Source organism: Tyto alba, unplaced genomic scaffold (assembly GCF_018691265.1).
Source record: "Tyto alba isolate M040663 unplaced genomic scaffold, T.alba_DEE_v4.0 Super-Scaffold_2, whole genome shotgun sequence".
Taxonomy (NCBI): Eukaryota; Metazoa; Chordata; class Aves; order Strigiformes; family Tytonidae; genus Tyto; species Tyto alba.
The window spans coordinates 39,974,782-39,997,474 of record NW_024881282.1 but is presented as its reverse complement, the minus strand read 5'-3'; the positions used below and the strand labels follow the sequence as shown (position 1 = coordinate 39,997,474).

Sequence of the window (22,693 nt, the reverse complement as noted above, 5' to 3'; positions counted from 1 at the left end):
TCATATAATCCATCACACACAAAATACTCTTCATCCCCTCTTCAACAGCCTTCACACATCCCTCAGCTTCCCTCTTCCTGCCCACCAGGACTCTCTCTAAGCCTTTCCCTTCAAATCCCTTGCTAAAATTAATATTTTCCACAAAACTGTTCCACTTTCTTCTTTGATATTCCTCAGCTTCCCTTTCACTTTTGCCTTCTAAGTGACTTTGTTCACTAGAACCCCTTCCTCCCCACCTTCCTCACTAACACCATCACAACATCAACTAAAGGAACAGAGACTGTCACACAACCTCAGCTCTAGAAGTTGAAATCACTGTTTAGTGCTGAAAATCTATCCGACTTTCTGGAACTTAATACCATATCAAATTTTAACAGTGCAGTCCTAAGCTCTTGAGCACCCCCTAACACATATCTTTTATTTGCAGAGTTGTTTAACTCTTAAAAGAGCAGGGGTGAATTGCACTACCAGTGGCACTACTAAATAACACGAACATACAATGCAGGTGTTAAGCAGAGATGATATCCAGCTTTGTTACATGTTTTTCGAGATCTAAACAAAATCAGTTCTATCACGTATATTTCAAGTGGAAATATATTAAATGGAGCAGAAAGATGCATTACAGAGCTTTTTATTCTCCTGTAAATTCTGATGAACTGAGACAGCCCTGATAACTTAATTAACCCTGAACTTGATAACAATTTGACATATTTGACAGGAAGAGACTGATAATTAGGCTGATGTTTTTACTTGTTATCTGTGTAATGCTTTTTCTTTAGAACACCCCCCCACGCCAATCCTTACAGGAAGCACTTCGCCGCTTCAGGTTTACACCGTAATTAGTTGTGTTTTCCACCCAATACATCATAACTTACACATGACATCTTTTCAACGCAGAAACGACTCCTATTCTCCTCTTCAAGCAGCCTAAGCCAGGAATCTACTGATCTAACAGATGGGTGAACAAAAGTACTAACAGTACACCACCGCGCAGCCAAACAAAAAAATACGAGCAACTCCCTCCAACACGGGGAGCTCTCGTTTAAAACCAAGAATTTGCCTCGCAGCTCTCGTAGCCACGAAACTGACAGCGGCCAAGAAAAAGGGGAGGAAAGGTAAGGAAAACGCTGAAGGAGGTCAGTTCAAACCAGGAGCTGGAAAGGCCAAAAGCGAGCGCTTTCCCGTCCCCGCGCCTCTGCCTGAGCTCGCACGAGCTGGGTCAGGGCAGGTCCGTCCCCGGGGCGAAGCCGCAGCTCAGCCGCTGACAAACTTTCGGCGGCCCCGCCAAGGCAGACGGAGCGACAACCCCAAACCCGGGGCTTGGCTTCCCCGCCGCAGCACCCGGCCCCCGGCGGAGGCTGCTGGCAGGTTCCACCCGCCGCCGGCTCAGCCCCACGCCGAGCGACCCACTCCGCCGCCGGACACGCGAGAGCGGCCGGAACCCCACGCCGGGAGGGGGAGCGGAGAGCCCGGGACGGGACGTGCCCGCACAGCCGCGGGGCCAAACGTGCCAGGGTCAGTGTAGGGGGGGATTTGGGGAAGGGGAAGCGGGACGCCCAGAGCGGACCCCGGGAAAGGGCTGCTCCCCGGGGCGGGAGCGCAGTGTTATGCTGCGCCCCCCTCCTCCTCCTCCTCCTCCTCCCCACGCATGTGAGGCGAGGCTCGCTGGCCGCGGGGACAGGCGGACACTCCCCGCCGGGCGGGCAGAAGCGAACCGCCGCTTCCCAAACTTTCCCCGGGGCACTCACCGGCGGAGCTCATGGTGCTCCCTGCGCGCTGCGCCGTCCTCCCTGCCGTCCCTTATGCCACGGCCCCTCTGAGGGCCGAGGAGAAGGAGCCCATTGTTCCCCCGCGCCGCCACCCAGCACCAACCGCCGCCGCCCCCCCCACCCGCCGCCGCATCACGCCCCGCGGCTGCCGGCGAAGCCAGCGCCGCCAGCTCCCGCCGCCGCCGCACAGCGGCGCCCCCTGCCGGCCCCGCGCCCGCGCCCCGCCCCGCCCCGCCCACCAATCAGCACCTCCCCTCCACCGCCCACCCCCGCACCCCCCACACACCGGGGCTCCGGAAGCGGGCGCTCGCTGTGCCTTCTGGGGGCTGTAGTTCCTCCCGGCGCCTCGCAGGGCCGGGCCGGGCGGGGAGGGGAGGGGCCGCCGGCGGCGCGGCGGACTCTGTTTCCCAGAGTGCCCACAGGGGGTGGCATGGCGGAGAAGGATGACACCGGAGTTTGACGAAGAAGTGGTGTTTGAGGTGGGCGCGGGGGCGACCCGGGGCGGGTTGGGCCCGTGTCTCTCCGCCCCTCGCCGGGGCGTTGCGCCGCGGCCCCCGGGGGCGGCCCGCACCGGGGTGGCCTGAGGGGACCGTTGGGCGTGAGGCGGGCGCGGGGCCTGGCCGGGGGCAGCGCTTGTGGCGGGCGCCGGCGGGGCGGCGTGGCGTGGGTGTCCCACGCTCCGCAGAACCGTGGGGGCCAGAGCCGCGCCGCGCCCCTCCGTGCAGGCCGAGGGCGGGAGAGGGAGCGGGGCCGGGGCCGGGGCCGGGACCGGGACCGGGAGCGGGGCCGGGGCAGGCTCAGCCGGCGAAGGGACGGTCCTTTGTGCGGCGGGGCGGCGGCTGCCGGGCCGGCTGCGTCCCCGCGGCTCGGGCTGCCGGCGTGGCGATCTCGGCGAGAGACCTCGGGAAGCCCGTGTCCGTGAGAAGCCTCAGGGGGTGGGAGGGTAAGGGGCCGGCCGAGGGTGTCGGCGCGGGGCGTGGGGGCGGCACACCCGTGTCACTGCGGGTGCAGAAAGCACGGTGGGGGGGAGGCTTCCCACCGCTCGGCCCTGGCCATGGGGTCGAGGGCAAAGATAGCAGATCCGCTGTGAAGCTAATAAACCCTGCTGCTAAGTCAGTGTCATTCACGTAAAAGGTACATTTCAGCACGCACTGTAAGTACTGAAACTGCCTTACCATTCTAGTATTTGTATTGTTTACAGGATTTCCGTAAAACTTTTACAGTTATATTGAGTGTCTTGTTAGATAACGGGGCTACAATATCATCTTGGCCTTATTTAAAACACTGGCTAAATACATCTGTTGTTGCAGTTCAGTAACAAAATCAGATTAGTTTGCAGCAGGTAAATGTAATTGCATCTTTGTGGAGGGCACACCTGTTTTTGCAGGTATACGGCAAAAGTGGTTATAGAGAAATGTTGTCTTTAAAATGATTAATTATTATAATAATAATAAGGCTCCTGGTTTTACCAGGGTGCAAAAATCTCCTTATATAAGGAGCATTGTTTTTTCTTGGATGTGTAAGTACTACCTGTATATGGCTTTGGTCGATACCACCGAGTTTTGTGTTTATTAACAACCAACCTTGAATTCTAACAAAATCTGTTAAGTATATTGTTGCTATGTTAAATCATTTCCTTTAATGGCATAAATCCATGGTGAGAATTTATTTCGCAGGTATAATACCTGCTCTCTGCATTTCCTTCCTCAGTAAACATGATACTCGTTTTATAGTTCCACAGTTATTCAGTTCATATAGCAGTTACCATTTTGACTGAAAAAGTTCTGCTGTATAGGGAGTAAAAGGTCTCCCATCACTATTTTCTTTGCGTTTTGGGAATAGATTTCCTTCATTTGTAAAGACTCTTTGGAACATTACTGTATCGAACGTGTGTGTGTGTGTATATAACCCTTACAGGTATACTGAGTGACATAGTACTGTATCTTTCATACATTAGGGTACATTTATAACATCAGATAAACAACAGTAGGAAAAATACAGATTTTTTTGGTTGGTTGAGGTGCAGAGCTTGTTGAGATACCCACTGATAATAACAGGTACCTTCAAATACCTGCAAAAATTATCTTCAGGAGTGCTCAGCAGGGTTCATACTATTGTAAAATGAAGTCTTGACAGACAATTATGAACATACTCCACACAGATAAACCAGAGATGGGAATTAGCAAGGAGCTGAAAATTATTTGAGTAGTTAACGCTACATCGTATTTATTCTTTAATCATTGTTTTAATTTTCTTCTTGGGCCCCAAACTCTTCCCCTTAATTACTTGTGGTTTTTGGTAAAGAACTGTATTTTTTTCTGCACCTCAGTGGGTCACTTCCCATGTTGTTCCTCAAGCAGTCACTGTTGCAAGGAGGCCTTCGAATAGCTGTTTTCTCTCTGCTTTTGGAGTTCTTGTGAACAAGATATCAGTCAATATTATAAGCAGTAGTGGTGTGCTAACAAATACATAATCAGGAAAGGAGTGGACCTGCATGCTTCAAACACAACAGGATGGATAGGAGAGGGAAGAGGAGCAGATGGGGTACGCTTCACCTGTTCCACATCACAGTTATGGCCAGTGCTACTTTCTGCACATTTTTTCAGGTCATAGCTCTGTCCAACAGGCCCTGAATGCATCCATGACAGCTGTCTGCATTACTACAAATTTTTGCAGCATCAGATGACAGCCCGCTGATAGATATTTACCACCTTCCAAAAACTGATCATTTTTCTCAGTATCAAAATACCTTTAACATTAATGTATCTCTGGAGGAAGGGAAGCACAAAGAGGGCATTGTTGCCCTGTGAACACAGTGTTTTCCATCCAGTTTAAGAGCCATTGCAGATCATTGTGATTGAGCAGTGAATGATGGGTGGTTTACTCTATCCAGTAAGTGCTGCCATACTCAACCCAGTTTATAAATTAATTCCTGCAGAAGGCAGCGATTTTCATTCACCTACTGCATAGTCCTCAGCACTTCAATTCTTGCATTGGTTACAACCGGTTGTTCTTGTAATTAAAATGTTACAAATACTGGGGGGAAGGGACATAATCCAAAAAACACAGAGGTGCCCCTGATTATACTTGGCCTGGGCTCCTCTGGTAGCAGTGTCAAATCAAAGATTGTTGCAGTGCAGAGCAAATTGTACTAAAAAATGGAGGAACGACGAATGACATTTTTATTAATGTCTGCCTTAGTTTATTAAGGGAGATCATGAGATAGGAAATGTGATGGTAAGTTACTTGAGACACATTTTTTACAAAATGGACTAGAGGACAGAATGATGTAGTCGCAGTGCATGCTACACTGTAATTACTGTACACCAGAGTCCTCTGGAAAATGTTGCAGTGTTTTGTGTATTTTGTTATGGTACTGCAGCTGTATGAGGTTTTTTGTTGTTGTTTGGACAATGACATCCTCTCCCTGTTTTCTTTTTCTTTTTTTGACATATAAATTTAAGAAGCTCCTTGTTCAAACCGCCTGAATTTCTGCATCATTATTCCAATGGGAGGACTGTGTCAGAACCTCATTGCTTTGATAGTCAATAACTGCTATCTAATTTCTTACTTGAAATTTATTCATGGCCACTTCATACCTACTTGCACTTCTGCTACTGCTGTCCATTACCATATATAGTTCTTACATTTCTCTAGAATTTTCCTCTCCTAATGTACTCGTAAAAAGCAATCTTATCCTGCCTAGCAATTTTGCTAAACTGAATAATCCAATCCTTTCACAAAACAGATTTTCCTGCTATTAATTTTTTGTTTGTTTCTTTGGTTTGTTTATTTGTTGGGGCTTTTTACATCTACTTTGGTTTATCTTTATTTACCTGAGCTTGCAGCATGGTAATCTGCGTTCTTGCTGGGGTCTTGTACTTTCACTTGCTTCTGCTGGGAATACTTTGTTTCTTGCATCCTAGGCCTGCAAACAACTTTTTCAAGTCTTCATACTCTTTGACTCATTGTAATATGATAGGGTAACCACTTATGTCCTTATTTTTATCAACAGCTTGCACATTATTGGAGAGTTTGTATTAGTCTGTCTGTCTGGTCTTGCTGTTGTCTACTGTTAAATTGCATGCCATTATCAGTACCCACTGCAGGTCATCCAGTTCCTTTTGTATGATGTTTCAATTCCTTTCTTAATATATGATGCTACTTGGTGTTATCAGGAAATTACATTAGCATGCTTTTTTTGGTATAAGGGTAATTAAGGAAAATGTAAAAACTTTGACCAAAGACTTATTCTTTAGGAACTCCATTAGTAACCTTCTGATTTGATAGCTTTCTGTTCAGCATAACCCACTGTTATCTCTGCAATCTACATATTTGGTTCCTTTCCCATCTTTTTAATTTTAACTGATATGGCACAGTATCAAAAGTCCATAACTGATATGGCAGAATATAAAAAGTCCATATAAACTTCCTGCATTTCCTTTACCTAGGCAAATTAGCTGTCTTGTCAAAGAAGGATGTTGAGTGTGTTTGGTACAATCTACCTCTGGTGAACCCACGTGATACCTTCTTTGATGATCATCTGTTTTCTTCTTTGTCTTTGAATTTTGCAAGAAATAATAATTCTTCTCAGTAACATGCTGGCTTTTGATTAGATTCATAAGCCTGACATATTCCTGATTGCTTTTTTCTCCTTGTAAATATAGGCACTATGTTTGGGTTTTTCCACTTTTGAGTTGATAGATTTATTAAAAATCCTTTCTGCTGGATCTTTAATCTCCTGTGCCCGTTCTTTCAGAACACTGGGATGAAGGTGATCCAAAGTCTGCTGTTCGAGTACATTTCCTGCTTCCAGTTAAGCCATTTGTCCTATATTTGAATGAGCTTGTGCAAGTTTGGTTTTCACATTCGAATAGAAATTCAAGCTATGCTCACAGAATCACAGAATGGTTGTGGTTAGAAGGGACCTCTGGAACTCCTCTGGTCGAACCCCCCTCCTCAAGCAGGGCCAGCTGGAGCGAAGGACCATATCCAGACAGCTTTTGAATATCTCTAAGGATGAAGTCTCCACAACCTCTCTGGGCAACCTATGCCACTGCTTGGACACTCTCACAGTGAAAAAGTGTTTCCTGATGTTCAGAGGGAACCTCCTGTGTTTCAGTCCCTGCCCTTTGCCTCTGGTCCTCTCCCTGGGCACCACTGAAAAGAGCCTGGCTCTGTCCTCTTTGCACTCTCCCTTTTGGTATTTACACACATTAATGAGATCCCTCCCCGAGCCTTCTCTTCTCCAGGCTGAACAGTCCTAACTCTCTCAGCCTCTCCTCATGTGTGAGATGCTTCTTCCTTCAGATTCACCCAGACCGTTGTTGGAACCTAATCCCAAAAAGTCTTCCTGACTGTGTCAGCTGTATAATTCTGGTGGAAAGATTGGAGCTGACATTTGTTTTCAATTTGAATGCTGTGTTTGGAGAAGAAAGTTAATACATGCAAGACTTTTCACCAGAATACACTAAAAAAGGAGATTTTGACACCCACAATGTCAGACTACTACCACCTTATATATTTTAAGGGCTTTTTCATACACAATGCTTGAAATATTAAGCCTTGCATATAGAATTGTGTAAAACATAGTACTGAACTGATGTCATCGCCATAAACATCTGTCTTTGTGTTTTGTTTTGTTTTAATTTAAATTAGGAAAGAAAACTTTCCTCACTTAAGACGTTATTTTAATTAACTCATGAGTCTTGTGCCATTCTTACAACCAGTTCTGTCCGTATTAACCTTGCTACTAGCTATTTCAGTACTAATGGAAATACATGTTAAGGAATAGCCCCACTGAAGGCTGGCTGAGTGTCATGATGGTAGTGTCACTGTTAAATCTAATCTTTTATTCTAGATCTAGGAGATCTGATCATTAGTATGGCTTCAGACTTTTAAATTTGGGATTTACTGTTTGTCCCATTAGAATTCTCATACTGAAAAATACAGTATAAATTGTGTATGCGATCTTCCCTGACTTCAAATTTGATTTTGTGCAAAGGGGAGAGCGATACCAAATTAACAAAATGAGACTTTCTTTGGCTCATCCAGCTGCATCACCTTTTAGAATCCATACTAATCTGTATATAAAAAAAAAAAACAGACTGGGGATAAACACAAAGAGTAAAAAATCTCATGTCCAAATTCAAAAGCTTATATCTATGTAAAATATTGAACACAGCTCTACTGAACCTAGAATTGGAACTCACAAACTCAGAACAAAGATTTTGAACGTGTAACAGGTGCTTTCATTTCAAGCCAGCCCTTGCTCAAGTAGTCATCTTCCCATCACTGGGGGGAAATATGCACAGGAATTGGATTACCCTTTGCAGAGTTTGGCAAGACATGGTCTGCGTTCTTTGTCTTCTTGCTGTAGTGGAAGAAGCTAATGTGAAAAACGAGCCCTAAAACCAGTGGAAAAGTAACTTTACAAGCAGCATGCCATCCTGAGAGAGAAAGGAAGCACCAAGGCTCAGCAGAGCTGGCAACTACATGGCACTGGGTCTGGCTCATGTGGGGAGGAGGTAGGAATGGTGGAGTCTGTTTAGGGGGGACGTGGGACAAAAGTGCTTGGGAAATACTGGGCAACTTCATAATGCGTTCAGATGTCAGGTTCAGAAAGACAACTCTCACTGCTTATTTAGGCAATGAGCCAAGATGCTGCTTGGTGCTGAGGGGTGTGGAGGATGCCTACAGATAATGTTCTGATATACAGATTTCTGTAAGATTTAAGAGAGATTCCAGCAAGAGGCACCACCATTTCCCAGTATAATACAATTATATTCAGAACAGCCTTCAGCTGATGTGTTCATTGCATGCCTACAATAGTAAAACATATGTAAAATATGGTACTTCTTTTCTTAGAATACTAGTGCATCACTAAATTGAGATGTTTAAATCCTCATCTGAACCCTTTTAAACTAAATGTAGCTTTTATCAGAACACTTAGTGGTGTTTGCTTTCACAAATGCTTTCTCCACCTAAGTTGAGCTGTTCTAAAATTATTTTGTTTAAAAAATTAAACAAAAAGAAATGAAAACCCTAGGAAACCTAATGTCTGAAACTTTTTGTTATGGTGAAAATTTTAAGTCACATTCATTCAAAAACCTGAAAACTTTAGGACTTGTGTAGCAATACGGTTTTTGTCAAGCATGAGGCTTATAAATGTTGTATTCTAAAAAATAGTATCTCAAACATTATAAATTAGGAAAAAGAAGAAGCTGTAAAAGAACATTGATACTTCAGTGGTAGTGTCAGTAACACTCCCTCAATAGAATTTTTCTCACCAAATATTGGGTGGACGAAAGATGTAGTACTTTCTGTTTATATATATATATATGCATGAAATCCAGTTTTAAATACACAGTTCTGTCACAACCACAGTTCACTTGTCATTCTGATGAGCTAGTTCTGAGGCTGTGCTTTGTCTGCCTGAAGTGTGGGCTGTTGCCAGAAGAGGTGTTTGGATTTCACTCTTTTCCAGTTTATTCCCATCCTCTTCCTTATGCTGGCACCTGGATTTGTGGGTGATGCTGTAAACTGGTTAAGAAGACTGATTAGACTATAAATTAACCTGTTTAAGGGAAGAAAAAAAAAAAAGATGGCTTTTATGGTTTTTTACAATCAGATCGGTTCCTTGTTCTATCTCACCATTTGGCTGTATAAATATTACCATTAGTGTTCTAAAATGGTTCTGCAGCTTTAATCTGCACCCACTGGCAACGGCAGATTAAATTGACCATGTAAATGCAGCCCAGGGAGATATCTCTGCTGCAAATTGCAGTGTACTGTAGAGGCACCTGGACTAGTGACAGGTGGACTATTTTGGGTATTTTGCTTCTCAGCAGTCCACTAAGAGGAAGCGGGAGGACAGGCTGTGCTCCTTTTCATCACATGAATGCAAGGCAGGTGACACCAGAGAGAAAAGAAAAGAAACTGCAAGCTTAAAACTGTGTAAAGAACAGTCCTGTTGTTGCAGAGGCCAAGTACAACTCATCAGGTGTTTTTTGGATAACACTAATGTCATATCTGAGCAGATAGAGAAGAGTACTATATGGGCCATATGGTGTGTAAACCCATATTGCCTTTATTATTTTTAATAGAAAATTTGAAGACAAAAGTATATGATGATAGTGAATTTTGAGGTCTGTTGGTCCAAACATTTTTTTAATCGTCCTCTGTATTAATTACTCTGGGGTCGTATTTACAGGATGATTTGTACTTCAGTACTGCTCTCACACTTTCAAGTCATGAAGCAACTTCCTTGAGACACTTTAATAAAAAAAAAATGATTCACTTCTTTTAGTCTTTATAAGGTGACTGTCTCTTGTTTCTTGGATACTTTTCACTTCATTAAAGATGTTTGCGTACAGTGTGTTGTCATTAGGAGTCAGAATTAACAATGGATAAACAGCTAATTCTTTGGACCTGGTGCTTTAAAGAGGTTTCCAGAATGTTTCAGAAATACTCTACTAGTTTACCAGTCAGATGCATTAATTTCATTACTTTAGTTTGAATGTAAGTGAAGAGTAAAATCTGTGAATTGTTAGTAACTGGTATAAAACAAACCAGTTTTTTTTGTATTGGCCTAGGTTGGTGACTTGCATGATCAGTAACTTCCCACCCAAAGTTCCAGGTACAGAGTCTGGTTGGCCTGTTGCCCTGTCCCCCAGGGTACCACTTTTACTTGCAATTTTTCAAGTATTTTTCCTCTCTGTCTTTGTCGGAAAGGTCCTGCTCAGTTTTTCACCTGTGTTCACAGGTCTGCTTTTGAACAGCTAAGTAATCCAGAACGCTCAGTGAGTTTCAGGGCTTTTTCTAGTTTGTAATATTTCTTTCTAAGACCCTTCCACAATGGCAGTAATGTGCAAGCACCTGCTGAAAATGCAAAGGAAAGAGCTTTCTCCTGTCACAGATCCAGTGATATGCAACTCTACACAGGCTATAAAACTTTCCTAACTCTTCAGCACATGTGGGTGCATGCAGAATTAGGTAGATACACTATGCATCAGAAAATAGCCACCAACAGTAACAGATTAACGGCTTCAAAAGTAGGTTTTGGAGCCTGCTTCTAAATCAAATGATGCAGTAGCGCTGGAGAAACCGAGGTCTACGATCCAGTGACGGTGAAAGCAGAGTAGGAAATTTAAATGACTGTTTCGTTGCCTTGAAGTCACTGTCTAATATCAGCCCTGTCAGCGCCTCGCTGTTTGTCACTCGGAGCGCAGGAGGAGGTGGTTACCAGCCAGGAGAATATGACCAAGGCTTTTAAATACTGTTGCTTGGAAAGTCTTATTAATGACTGCACAGAAGATCGATGGGCAATAATTCTTTCAAGCAGTATCTTTTTAAAAGCCTTTAGCAATCTGTCATCCTCATTTCCCTCCCCCCAGTGAGAAAGCCACATTAGTCAGGAGAAATCGCACAGTCCTGGGAAGTTTTAAACTGCATCCGCTGATGCCATCAGGAAAATGCTACTGTGCAGGGGCACAGGTGCAATTCCACTGACGGCTGCTTCTCATCCTTGGCTCGGGTCATCCTGGAGGGACAAGCGGAAAGAAACGGGGAGGCGGGCGAGATTCTGTCGGGTGCATGGGAGCAGTACCGAAGAGAAAAATGGAATGCCCTCTTCCAGGAGACAAAGATCGCGCTGTCTGTGAGTGTTAACTCAACTTCTTCAAATCTGTGTTTTAAGAAAAGGGGACAGATTTCAAGACTGCTGCCTGTTTTCTTCTGAGTTTAGCCACCTGTTCAGCATATCTTAGCCTTTGCTGTCACTGTGGTAGGAATGTTTAATTTTTTTTTTAGCTGATAATTTATAACTTGTAGTTATTTCGGAGGTGGTTTAAGCTCACACTGTTTTTGGCATACTGGAAACCTCAGCTTTGGAAAAACATATATGTATTTTAAGAGGAGAGCTTTAAACCTCTTATTTTGTGCAATAGCATTAAATATTACCTTGAAGGTTAATCTGCTCCTTTAGCTGTGGTTGGAAACTAGAGTAATGCTTTACTAGATAATAAATTTTATCATAGTGAAGAACATTGGGTGTGGGAAGTCCTTGTCTCTAATGGAGAAATCCTGAGTCATTTACTTCATGATGCATCAGCAAAAATAATTTGGGTGTGGCTTTGATTTTCAGATGCTATTGTAACAAAACTATGAAAGCTAACAGTGCCTTAATGTGGTTTGTGATTGCAAAGGTTTTTCTCAGAACATGCACAAAATGCTTCACACAATAAAGTCCAATATCTGTCCTTACAAGGCTGCAATAAATAAACGAACCTGACTGTCAAACATGAGTAATACTAACTATTCTAGATATTATCTAGATTGAAAGTGATTGAAGGTAAAGATTCAAAAATATGTGGAAATAGACTCCTCCAGAATAATATGATCCTGTATTAATAGGAAGATGAGATTTTATATTTTGAATTTCCTTTTCATGCCATCCACTGAAACAACCTTGCTGTCCCTTTACCTCACATTCTAAGATAAAAGCTTTCTTTGAAGTCTAAATTATATATTTTTTTTTAAATTACAACCTATTACTGCTTGCAAGGGTAAACTTTCTAATATATCTTGAATTTCTTAAATTAGAAGTGTAGTATCTATAATATATGCAGAAACAAAATCAGTTGCTTTTTTTTTTTTTTAATGTTGGACTTAAAAAAAAGAATACATTAATTTTGATCAAAGAAAATTAGGGGGAAGAAAGGCAGATCCCTCCTATTTTCCCCAACCAAGAAGTAGATTTTTTTTTTTTATATTATCATGGCATTTGCAGGTGAAAACAGCTGAGCCTGACAATGCTGATGAACAATAGCCTGAATTGAAACCCAGGAACTTTTCTCACAGTTAGAAGTGCATGTGCAAGCATATGTGCATATCTGTGATCGTTTTTATGGGAAAGAAGGCATTTAGGAGTGAGAGGTATGGGTAAGGATGTAAGCTAGAAATTCAGAGCTATAATTTGTGGGATATCAGACACATTATGGGATTTAATTATTGTTTTTAAAGCTTCGTGAAGATGAAAAATACTTTGTAAGCAGTAAGTATAATACTTCTGTCTCGTATTGAAACAAACAGTATGTAGAATAGGCTATTTTAATGGTATCTTATTGCAATTCTGTAGTTGCATAATTAATAATTTTTTGATTCTTTGATAATATTGGAACTTTTGTGTAAATGTTCACATACATAGAATCTACCCTTCAACTTTTTAAAAATTCTTCTACTGAATTTTCTAGCCATTACTTATGTACGTCATGGCAGAAATTTGGTGGAGACTGATGGAGACATCCTCCGTGAGTTATACAGACCACACAGCTTTACAAGTGACAGGCTTGTCAGGGTCATTGGAAGTTAAGAGGTATCTAGGACATGAAATGTAATGTATATGATATATATATGCCATCAGTGGTATTTCTAATAGAAGAGGAGTGTAATCTTCAAATTTTCTGTGCAAAATGTGAAGCTGAATGTGCTACACAAGAGACCTCACTCTTAATGGAAGAATTTTATGTTTGTTTCATTAAATTTCTGAATAATCTAATTTCACAAGGGCCTCAACACACTTCTTATTCAGTGCTTTCTTAACCCACATTTTACATGCTACTAATGGATTCAGAATGGAGAACAATGGTAGTTTTACTTACAGCATAAGGGATTTCAGTCACAGTAAAGTTTTTAATAAAAAAATGAAGTTTTCCAATGCGCACTTAAGTTACATTAAAAATCTTTTAGAAAAGAATGGGAAAGAAAAAGCATGTGAAGCCAGAGAAATGTGTTAAAGGAGAATTATCATAGCCTGTGTACTTCCTGAGAAACTGAAAGAGGAGAACCCTTATGTACTTGAAGGAATATGTGATAAACATTCAAGTTAGATTTTAATCAATTATCATTTTGTAACTCAATAATCAGAAAACTGATTCCTGGTTCTGAGCAGTGATAAAAAATTGCAGATCTACCCAAAATGAGACCCTGTAAAACCTTCAAAAAGTTAATTGGAAGGAATTTATGTAAAACCTAGTAAGGTGCCTGTATTCCACCGTGATTACAAGAACAAATAAAATTACTCATCCTAGCTAGGGACTGAAGTTTCATTAATGTTTGGAGAGATGGTGTATTTTTTACTATTTCCATAGAGTAGAGAATGTACTAATTACAGTCAGAGGGAAGGTTTTGGTGTTGCCAAATACCAAGTAAGAGGGAAGAATTGGGCATTTTTACATTTATACAATATTTCACTTAATGTAGCATTCCGGATTTAAGCGAACGCTGTCTGCAGCGGACAGAATCTCTGTCTGCCTCTGTCTCTCTCTCTGACTTCCTTCATCCATTTTTGTGGGGAAATTGAACCAATCTAAGCAGCATTAGACCGGTTTTCTTGATCAGCTTTTATAAAATTATCTCCTCATGGACCCCAAAGCGATGTACACCCTGAAATACTAGTGGAAAAACTCCTTGGTATGTTTGGGTTATTTTGCCAGCTCTCTCTATGTTGGCTAGTACCAGTAATGTACATGTCAAATGATGGCTGGCCTTGCCTGTGACAAGTATGATCAAGATGATGGCCAACTATGGTCAAAATGATGGTCAGGTGTGCCAAGAGCCTACGTATGATTTCCCTGGAGTCCTGCCTGGAACAAGCATCAAAACTATGATTTTGAATAAAACATTCTCTGTTCACCCACTGTCTTGTATATGTATCTTTGTCTAAATAGGGAAAATTCTGGGTGATTCTGACTGAAACCTCTGTGCTACCCCAAAGCCCCTTGTGTGGGGGTGTTCAGGTTGTTCCAGGTGCACTGGCAGTGCCCAGCCTGGCTCTGTATGAAAATCATTTTAAGAATATGAGATTATACATATGCATTCATATTCTGAGTTTTGTGCTGAATTTAACAGTCTTACGTAAGAGAAGTATTCTAGTCTACTATCTTTTCTTTTCCATTTTAGTTAAGTAATTCTGGTAAAGAGAGAACTGTACCTTCTTCCCAGCCAGTCCAGAACGGCACAGTGTTTCATTAGAGTTACATGCATTTGAAAATGTACTCAGCCAAGGAGGAAGGGTACTTGGTAAAAAGATAGGATTGGGTTGTCGCACTGGCAAAATTCCCAAAGGAAATGAGTCATAAACCTATCCTAGCTTTTTGCACAGTTGTGGTCATTGTGGGTGAGGGGTATGTCGGTCCCTGTGAGTTGGCACGAATGTTTGAGTTTCAGGTAATGACTGGACGCTGAATCTGTTGTGAGTAACTGAAGCAAAGCATGCAAAAGTATGAATTTGCATGCTTTAAATAGCTGAGAGCAATCAAAATAGCGCTTTGGTGATGGGGTTAAAAAAAAAGCCCTAGAGGTAACAAGCTAATTTGTTTAGCTAGTATGAATGTTTGCTTCCGACTTCTTTTATTGTATGGCAAGCGGTCTTGAGATTTGGCCGTGTTGGTACATCGTTACAGTAGATGGGCCACCTTTGCAACTTACACCAGCAAATTAATGATAGTTAATGTAACTATAGTAGTTGTTCTGTTGGTGGTTGTTTCTGCAGACCTCCACAACTGTGCATTATTTACTGTAAGGTTTTTACTTTTTATTTACAGTATTTTTGTTATCTCACTGATAGTATGTTATAATTCTTAAAATGGTTTGTGTCCTCCCTATGCAGTTTGCTAGTGTTTGCAGACTAGTGTGGGATGTTGATAAAATTTTTCAGAGGTCAAAATGAATCCCAAACTAACTAGGCTATTTAAGACTGATTGCTGAGAGGTGTTCTTAAAAACAAAGTATTTTTACATGTTCTGAGTAGAACTGGAGTTAGCATAAATATCCTTTCTATCAGATCTATCCTAGATACTGCCATATATGTGGTTGTAAACAGAAAAATAAGAATGAAGTAAATCTATATATATAATGCAGATGACAACAAGAAATTTCAGAAGTCAATATAGATAAATAAACATTCAAAAACGCACTGTCTGGTGGTCAGAATCCCATACTTTCTCTAAGAAGTTTTATTAAGGACTTTTTTTAAATAAGTAATTTTGTCAGCAGCTTAAAGAAGTCGGGTTGGGGGTTTTTTTGTTTGTTTGGTTTTTTTTTTAAATAACTGTGATACTCCTTTGCCAGAAATGCTAGTACCATACTTGGAGAGAGCAGGAGCTTTTTTCTAATTTGTTTTTCCATTTCTGTAAAACAGTCTGTAGGTACCTAATCAGGTTACACTGAGGCCTCATTTACTGAAGTTTGAAAAGTGCTCTAGTTTTAAAGTTTGTTTCAGTAGAAGTGATTCAAATTATAATCTATCCAATTTCTATAAACTTTAGGAAAACCGTGTCATTAAATGTTCCAGAGTCACACAATAATATTTTAAAATTTATTACCAAATACACAATTTATTTATTGAAAACATGTATGTTATAAGCTAAAGAACCCTATCAGGAAACCTAGAAAACATATTTCTGTGGGAAAAAATGATTGGTTGCGTGCTTATTTCTCATCACATTGTTTTGTATGTTGTCTTGCTGCCTTGTTCATTATGGTCAGGCTAAAACTTAAGGGAGATATTTAAAGCAAAATTTTGGCTTCTTTGCTATTAACTATGGTTTTTTTTTTTCCTGTTGCATAGAATCACAGAATAGTTTGGGTTGGAAGGGACTTTTAAAGATCATCTAACCATGGGCAAGGAAAACCTTGCACTAGACCAGGTTGCTCAACACTTCCAGTGATGGGGCATCCACAACTTCTCTGGGCACCCTGTTCCAGTGTCTCACCACCCTCATTTTAAAAATTTTCTTCCTTATGTCCAATCTAAACCTGCCCTGTTTCAGTTTAAAGCCATTGCCCCTTGTCCTGTCCCTACAGGCTTTACTAAAAACTCTTTCTCTGTCTTTCTTATAAGCCCCCTTTAATTATTGAAAGACTGCAATAAGGGTCTTCCTGGAGCCTTCTCTTCTCCAGGTTGAACAACCCCAACTCTCTCAGTCTGATCTCATAGGGGAGAGGCTCCTCTGGACCCTCTTGAGCAGTTCCATGTCCTTTTTATGCTGGGGGCCCCAGAGATGAACACAGCACTGCAGGTGGGGTCTCATGAGAGCAGAGCAGAGGGGGAGATCCCCTTCCCTCGACCTGCTGGCCACACTGCTCTTGATGCAGCCCAGCATACAGTTGGCTTTCTGGGCTGTGAGTGCACATTGCTGGCTCATGTCTGGTTTTTCACCCACCCCTATCCGAAAGTCTTTCTCTGCAGGGCTGCTCTCAATCCATTCATTGCTTGTTGTGTGGTTACTATATTCACAGTTGTGTTTTGTGGGAAGCATGGAATGATCTTTAACATTGTTTTTTCTCACTTTTTTAACTCTCTTTCAGAATTCCCCACTCTACCAGTATCTGCAGGATTTGGGACACACAGATTTTGAAGTATGTTCATCTGTGTCGCAGAAGGCAGAGCAATGTGCAGCAGCAGAAAGACAGAAAGAGCAGACTGTGCATGCTGCCCAGAAAGTGAGCACTTTCATGTTCCTGAGCATTTATCTGCTCAAAAGACAACCACATCACTTCACAAATAGGCAAAATCAGAGGGCATAGAGATAAATCTACTACTGTATTCTTAAAATAAGAAAACCAAAACAAACCCCAATCAGTTGTCATATCTTGTCTACAAATGTGTTTGGAAATGCATGGTTTGCCAATACAGTTTGGAGTGTTTGTTTGCACTTATGTAAGCTAGGGAAGCAAGAGACTTTGATAATGAAATTTTTGAGTGTTATAAGTTATCTTATTTACTGGATATTATTATGTTAGCTTAGCATGACATTCTGGGAATAAAACCTGTAATTTTCTGGAACAGAGTATTTATAGTTCCCAGCCCTTCTCAGGCATTCGGTTGCTAAATATCACTTACTCCGTGACAAAATATATTAAGAAAAAGGATTTCTGGGAAGTATAAATACAATAACCAATCTGAATGAGATAGGAGAACTGTGCTTAGGTTATGGCAATTTTCTAACATTAACAGCTGATGAGGATCATTGGCTGATTAGCTCAGACTTCTTATTTCTCTGTTGTTTTAAGTGAAGGCTTGTGGATTTTTCAAAAACATTTTGGTATTAAAATTATGCTTGAGAATTTGGCCATTTAACACCTACTATAGCCTGCACATTTTTTGTTTCCCATATTAAAATCAGGTGGTATTTTACTGTTATTGGTAGTTTACAGGCAGTGTGACTCAGATGAAGAGCTATAGTGTGGGTGAGGAAATTCCTCTTTTGAGTCAGCTAATGTAGTAATCTCTTTGAAACAAGTATATTGAAAATTCAGTAGTCATTCTGTCTTCCCCTTAGCACCCAGATGGAGCATGCAAAGAGTAGTTTTTTCTGCCTACCTCTTTCACTTCCACAGTGGAGAGTTCAATTTTCAGTGGACGTGCTTCACTATGTGCTAAGCCAGGGGGGAAAGGAGGCCTCCATGCAGACTTCTCTGTCCGGGCCACTGCAGGCTGAGATGGGCAGCAGCTCACGGGTAGAAACCCAAACCAAGCATTCATGGGTTGATGCACTGCCTCCAAAGAACTACCATTTCTTTATCTTCTCTCTCCACCATCTACAGTAGCTTCCATCTTTGTGCATCTTAGGTCATCTGATTCTTGCCTGCCGTGGCTTTTAACCTTCCACTGGAGTTCAGTTTTCCTGTTGTTAATTCCAGTTTTATATCTCTTTAGCCATCTTCATATCAGAGGGTCACAACCCCTTTCCTCTTGTTTGTAACCACTGCTGCTTCCCTGCTCCACAGTGTTCCACCCTCCCAATTATCTGGTAGTGAACTGGGGAGAGTTTCCTATTTTTCCCAAACACAAGCAATATGACATGAATGGTCCTGAGATCTCCAGGTCTCTCTGTAGGTTTTGGTGAATGGGGAGAGCTGATGCTTTTCTTAGAATCTTTCCTCAAATAATGCCATCCTGATGTATATCAGCTACTCAGTTCTCAGATGCTTCAAGGAATTAGCCAAGTAATAGTCACAGTTAGTTAGGCTTTATTGCAAATATATTTTTTCAGTTTTGTATATATCCCTCTTGTTCTTTCTTCGTTGTAGGTTAGAAGTATTTTCTTCTTGTTGGATTTTTAATCTGTTCTGCTCTGTGTAGGATCTTAGGTGGGATAGCATTTGGAAGTGTATGAATTGATGTGGATAACATCAGTCAGGTTTTTTTTCTGATCTGGAGGAAGAATGTGTGGTTGTTGAAATGTTTGCAATAGTATGGTGTGCGTGAAAAGACTGACATGCAGTCCTTGAAGTGGAGATTTAGAAGTTGCAGTGTGAAGCTTACTCATCTAGCAGTATTCAGAGAAATGCTGATGGGTCATATTTTCATATAGTGATATTAATTTCAACCGTTCTCTGTATAGACTGTATAAGCTTCCTCACACACTCATCAGTCCATTTGAAAAGACAGGATAATAAAACATGAAACTTTTGGCTTTGGTCTTCAGCCCTTTTGGAGTCTATCTTCATGGATAGGTTGGTCGTAGTTTGTGTTTACCTGTTGGGCAGGTACACTGCACACTTTGCTTCACAAACTCAGTCCCCAGTTCTGGGACTTGCAGCCCTATGGAAGTGTGCCCTGTCTCCCTCCTCTCATGCCCCACTTTCTGATCAAAAATGACCATGTAGATAAGATGCAGGGTGTGGATCCATCAAGCAGACCAGTAAGTACCACTGCGTGCCCAGCACATGGATTAGACAGCCTGTAAAAAAATAATCATACTGTAATATGAATCCCCAAGTTCAGTACTGTTGAGCTACGTTCCCATAGAGTTTAAAGCTTTTCAAAGAGTTCAGCAGTCATGTAGAAAAAATTATGAAAGAGGTTCATACAGAACCCCCTAGTCTAGTGTGCTGAGAATTTGTGAGCCCCGAAAACAGATTAGCTGAGGGGAGGAGGAGAAGTAAGTCTTTCAGTGTCTCCATGCTTCCTTGGCTGTTTTCTCTGATGTAAGATTATTATAAATTTAATGAATAAATTGATTTCTAATTACTGTTGATATGGATAGCTATTGCATTTGTAATAAAGATTGCTTCTAACAGTGGTCACAAGGCAAGGCTGAATTTAATTCAGTATTTAACTCACTATTTTTTATACTTTAATTTAAACTACCTTTAAAAGTATTCATGGAAATATTAGGTCCACTACCCTTACTTTTCAGAATTTTCAGCTGGCACTCACCATAACCCTCAAGAAACCACCTGAAAATATATTTTCCCTTTAAAGCTATTGGCAGTTTTGTGGTACATTTGCACTGAAGATGCCTATTCTGGTTTAGTGCAGGAAGACTTTAGTTAAACCACTGTTAATTGAAAATTGGTGTGACATATTTCATTAGCTGATTTTCTATTCATTACTATGAAATAATGCATGGACTCTCGCTTGTTATCTGCATTACGTTATTTTGAATAATTACTTTGGTGGAAGTCGGTAAAGCAGTATGATGCTGTGTTCATGTATAAAATTTCCACCAAATTTAATACAAAAGTGCTGTGGGGTTAAGAACCTCAAAAGTATTAAGATATACTGCTTTTAAAAGCCTCAGGTATTCTTCCCCCCCACCCCCCAGCGCCCTTCCCCTCAAGCCTTTTACACTTAATTTTCTTGTGTTGGGAGCAAGTCCTCCAGTATTGTGTCAGATGTAGAAGTAATTCGTCATGGTTTGCCTTGCACCTTGAAGGAAGTGGGTGTGTGCAAAATGGTCTGTCCATTTCTTGCAAATCCTGGAATGACATTCACATTGTCTCATCTTTGTCTAGACAGGGATACATAGTGAAAATAAGGAAGAAACCTGTGTGTAATTTCTAGTGATAAATTGGCATAGGTTCTTCCTGCTGCTGTTCCTGTACCAGTTTGGGAACTTTAACACTTTTCTTTTGTGATCTGATATCAGAAAGTCTGGTTTTGTCATTTGATTTCTGTGTGTCATTTTGGTAGGGTGTCTCAAAAGGAATGAGAATGAGGGAGAGGAAGCTGGTCACACATTTAAAGAAGTAGACTGGATTTAGGAGGAACTGAGGCTTTGTTGCAACTTTTGTATGACATACTGGCAAATCATTTACATTCCCATCCAATCATTTCCTTATTTTTACATGACATTATTGTCACTTCCTCCCCTCAGGCTTTGCCTGCCTAGTCTACTGAAATTATAAAATGTCTGGGAAACAAATGGCCTCTGAGCTCTGTATATGTATCTACCCTACCCACAGTCCTAATACAAAATTATCTTAGTTGAGACTTAGTGTGATGCGAAATATAATCACAGGGAGTAGATGATGTTCCATGTTGAGTGATGCCTAGTATGTGTGTATTATTTTCCTTCTGTTCTGAAAAGCAAGTTTGCAAATGCCTTAAACACTTTATTAAAATAAAAATAGAAAAACTGCAGTATTGCTTTGTCTTTGAGTTGAGATTGTTTACTCCTCCTGTATTCAGTCAAGTAGGAACTTTTTGCAGATACAATCTGGTGACATATAGCAAGATTTTGGCAAGGTAGTGATCTAGTTTGGGATCTTCAGGGACTGAAAAAACAAATCTGGAAAAAAAAGAGGTTCCTAGTGACTGATACACGTTGCTGCTGTGTCTTGCTGTCCTGCCAAGTAGAGCATATGGTTCAGGCTTAATGAAAGGCAGAGACATCAGTTGAATTTAAAGCACGTATTAAATAGTTCTCTCTGTGTGTGGCTTTGGTGGGTTTTTTAAATCAGTACATGGTTTTAATGAACACTGAGCTGAAAAGCTGTAAAGGTGCTTCATGATTGTGTTCTGAGGGCTGATGAAATGCCAAGCTTCCACCTGAGAGCGTGTAGAGATGTGATTTAGCACGGTAATTATAGGTGCAGTGTTCATGACTGTACCAATCTCTGGAGAAAGTTACAGCTAGACTTCTGGTCTCATGATTACTTGATACTCAAAAGCACTGTTTGCAAGAGCTCCTAGACCTGTTTTCTGGAATTAAGTCCTATTTGGATAATTCTGCTTGATCTTTAAGGAATATATTTCTTCCCATTTACATTTTTCCTTTCTCAGTCATTTTCCTAGACTCCTGTGCATATCTAAATGTTTAAATTGATTATACTGTCACACCTTTTCCCATCTTAGATGTCATAATATTTCATCACTAGAACAGGCCTGGTGTTAGAGGCAACTACTAAGGGTTGTGTTGGGGCTAGCCCTCAATAGCTGTGCAGGTGACCTGATGTGGAAAGGCAGAGGGATCAGTCCTTTACCTTTATCTAGGGCTCCCACCCACTTAATACTAGCTCTGGGTAGCTGGAAGGTTTTTAGGTTGTAGCATTATCTTCTTCCTGAAGTGCACAGAATTGAAAGGTGTAAGCATGAATGATGATATTTTAGATACCTGCTAGTTTGTCATTTCAGGTTTATCCTGTAAAAGGGAGAAATAGTTCTTAGAATTTTATTTTAGATTCAAATGAACGTACCTAAAATATGCATGTCCTATGCTTTTTTATACATATATATATATATATGTAATATTAGAGGTTATACATCTTTGTTATTCAGTTTACAGAGAGTTTGACTGAGTGGTGTTCTAAAGTTTTAAAAAGAATACTCCAGAGGCATTGGCAACATGATCTGACTTGTGTGTTGATGAAAGTTGTTTTACTTGTCAGTAACACTCCCAATGGGAATGCAAACTGTGAGACACTATTCAAAGGATCTGAATAATTTAATGTGTCACTGTACTGTACTGGGTCACAGCCCAAGACAGTGGGTTGTCTTGTTTTGTGTTTTCAAGCACTGACATGCCTGTTGAGTGTTTATGCAAGCTCAGATTTTTATTTTTAAACTAAAACATGGAAAATAAACCAAAAGATTACTTATGTAGCACACTAATGTGGGGGTTTTTTTTCAGTAA

General features: G+C 41.1%; 2 protein-coding genes across 11 annotated transcripts in view; one reads left to right on the top strand and one right to left on the bottom strand.

Moving 5' to 3' along the window:
• Positions 1-1,855, bottom strand: part of FGD6 (FYVE, RhoGEF and PH domain containing 6) — a 75,284-nt gene extending 73,429 nt beyond the window's left edge. Inside the window, 1 exon segment of the mRNA XM_033010237.2 lies at positions 1,749-1,855. Within this exon segment, the coding sequence (XP_032866128.2) occupies positions 1,749-1,761 (13 nt within the window). The 5' untranslated portion in view covers positions 1,762-1,855.
• Positions 1,856-2,157: 302 nt separating this feature from the next.
• VEZT (vezatin, adherens junctions transmembrane protein) overlaps positions 2,158-22,693 on the top strand; it is a 57,043-nt gene continuing 36,507 nt past the window's right edge. For 4 of the 10 annotated variants that reach the window (XM_042792000.1, XM_042791999.1, XM_042792006.1 and 1 more), the window contains exons 1-2: positions 2,158-2,248; positions 17,139-17,273. In XM_042792000.1, the coding sequence (XP_042647934.1) occupies positions 2,213-2,248; positions 17,139-17,273 (171 nt within the window). In that variant the 5' untranslated portion in view covers positions 2,158-2,212. Of the gene's footprint in view, positions 2,249-2,800; positions 2,923-6,528; positions 8,297-11,329; positions 11,428-17,138; positions 17,274-22,693 lie in introns of those variants that run through there. The other 6 variants (XM_042792002.1, XM_033010148.2, XM_033010145.2 and 3 more) reach the window with 6 other exon arrangements.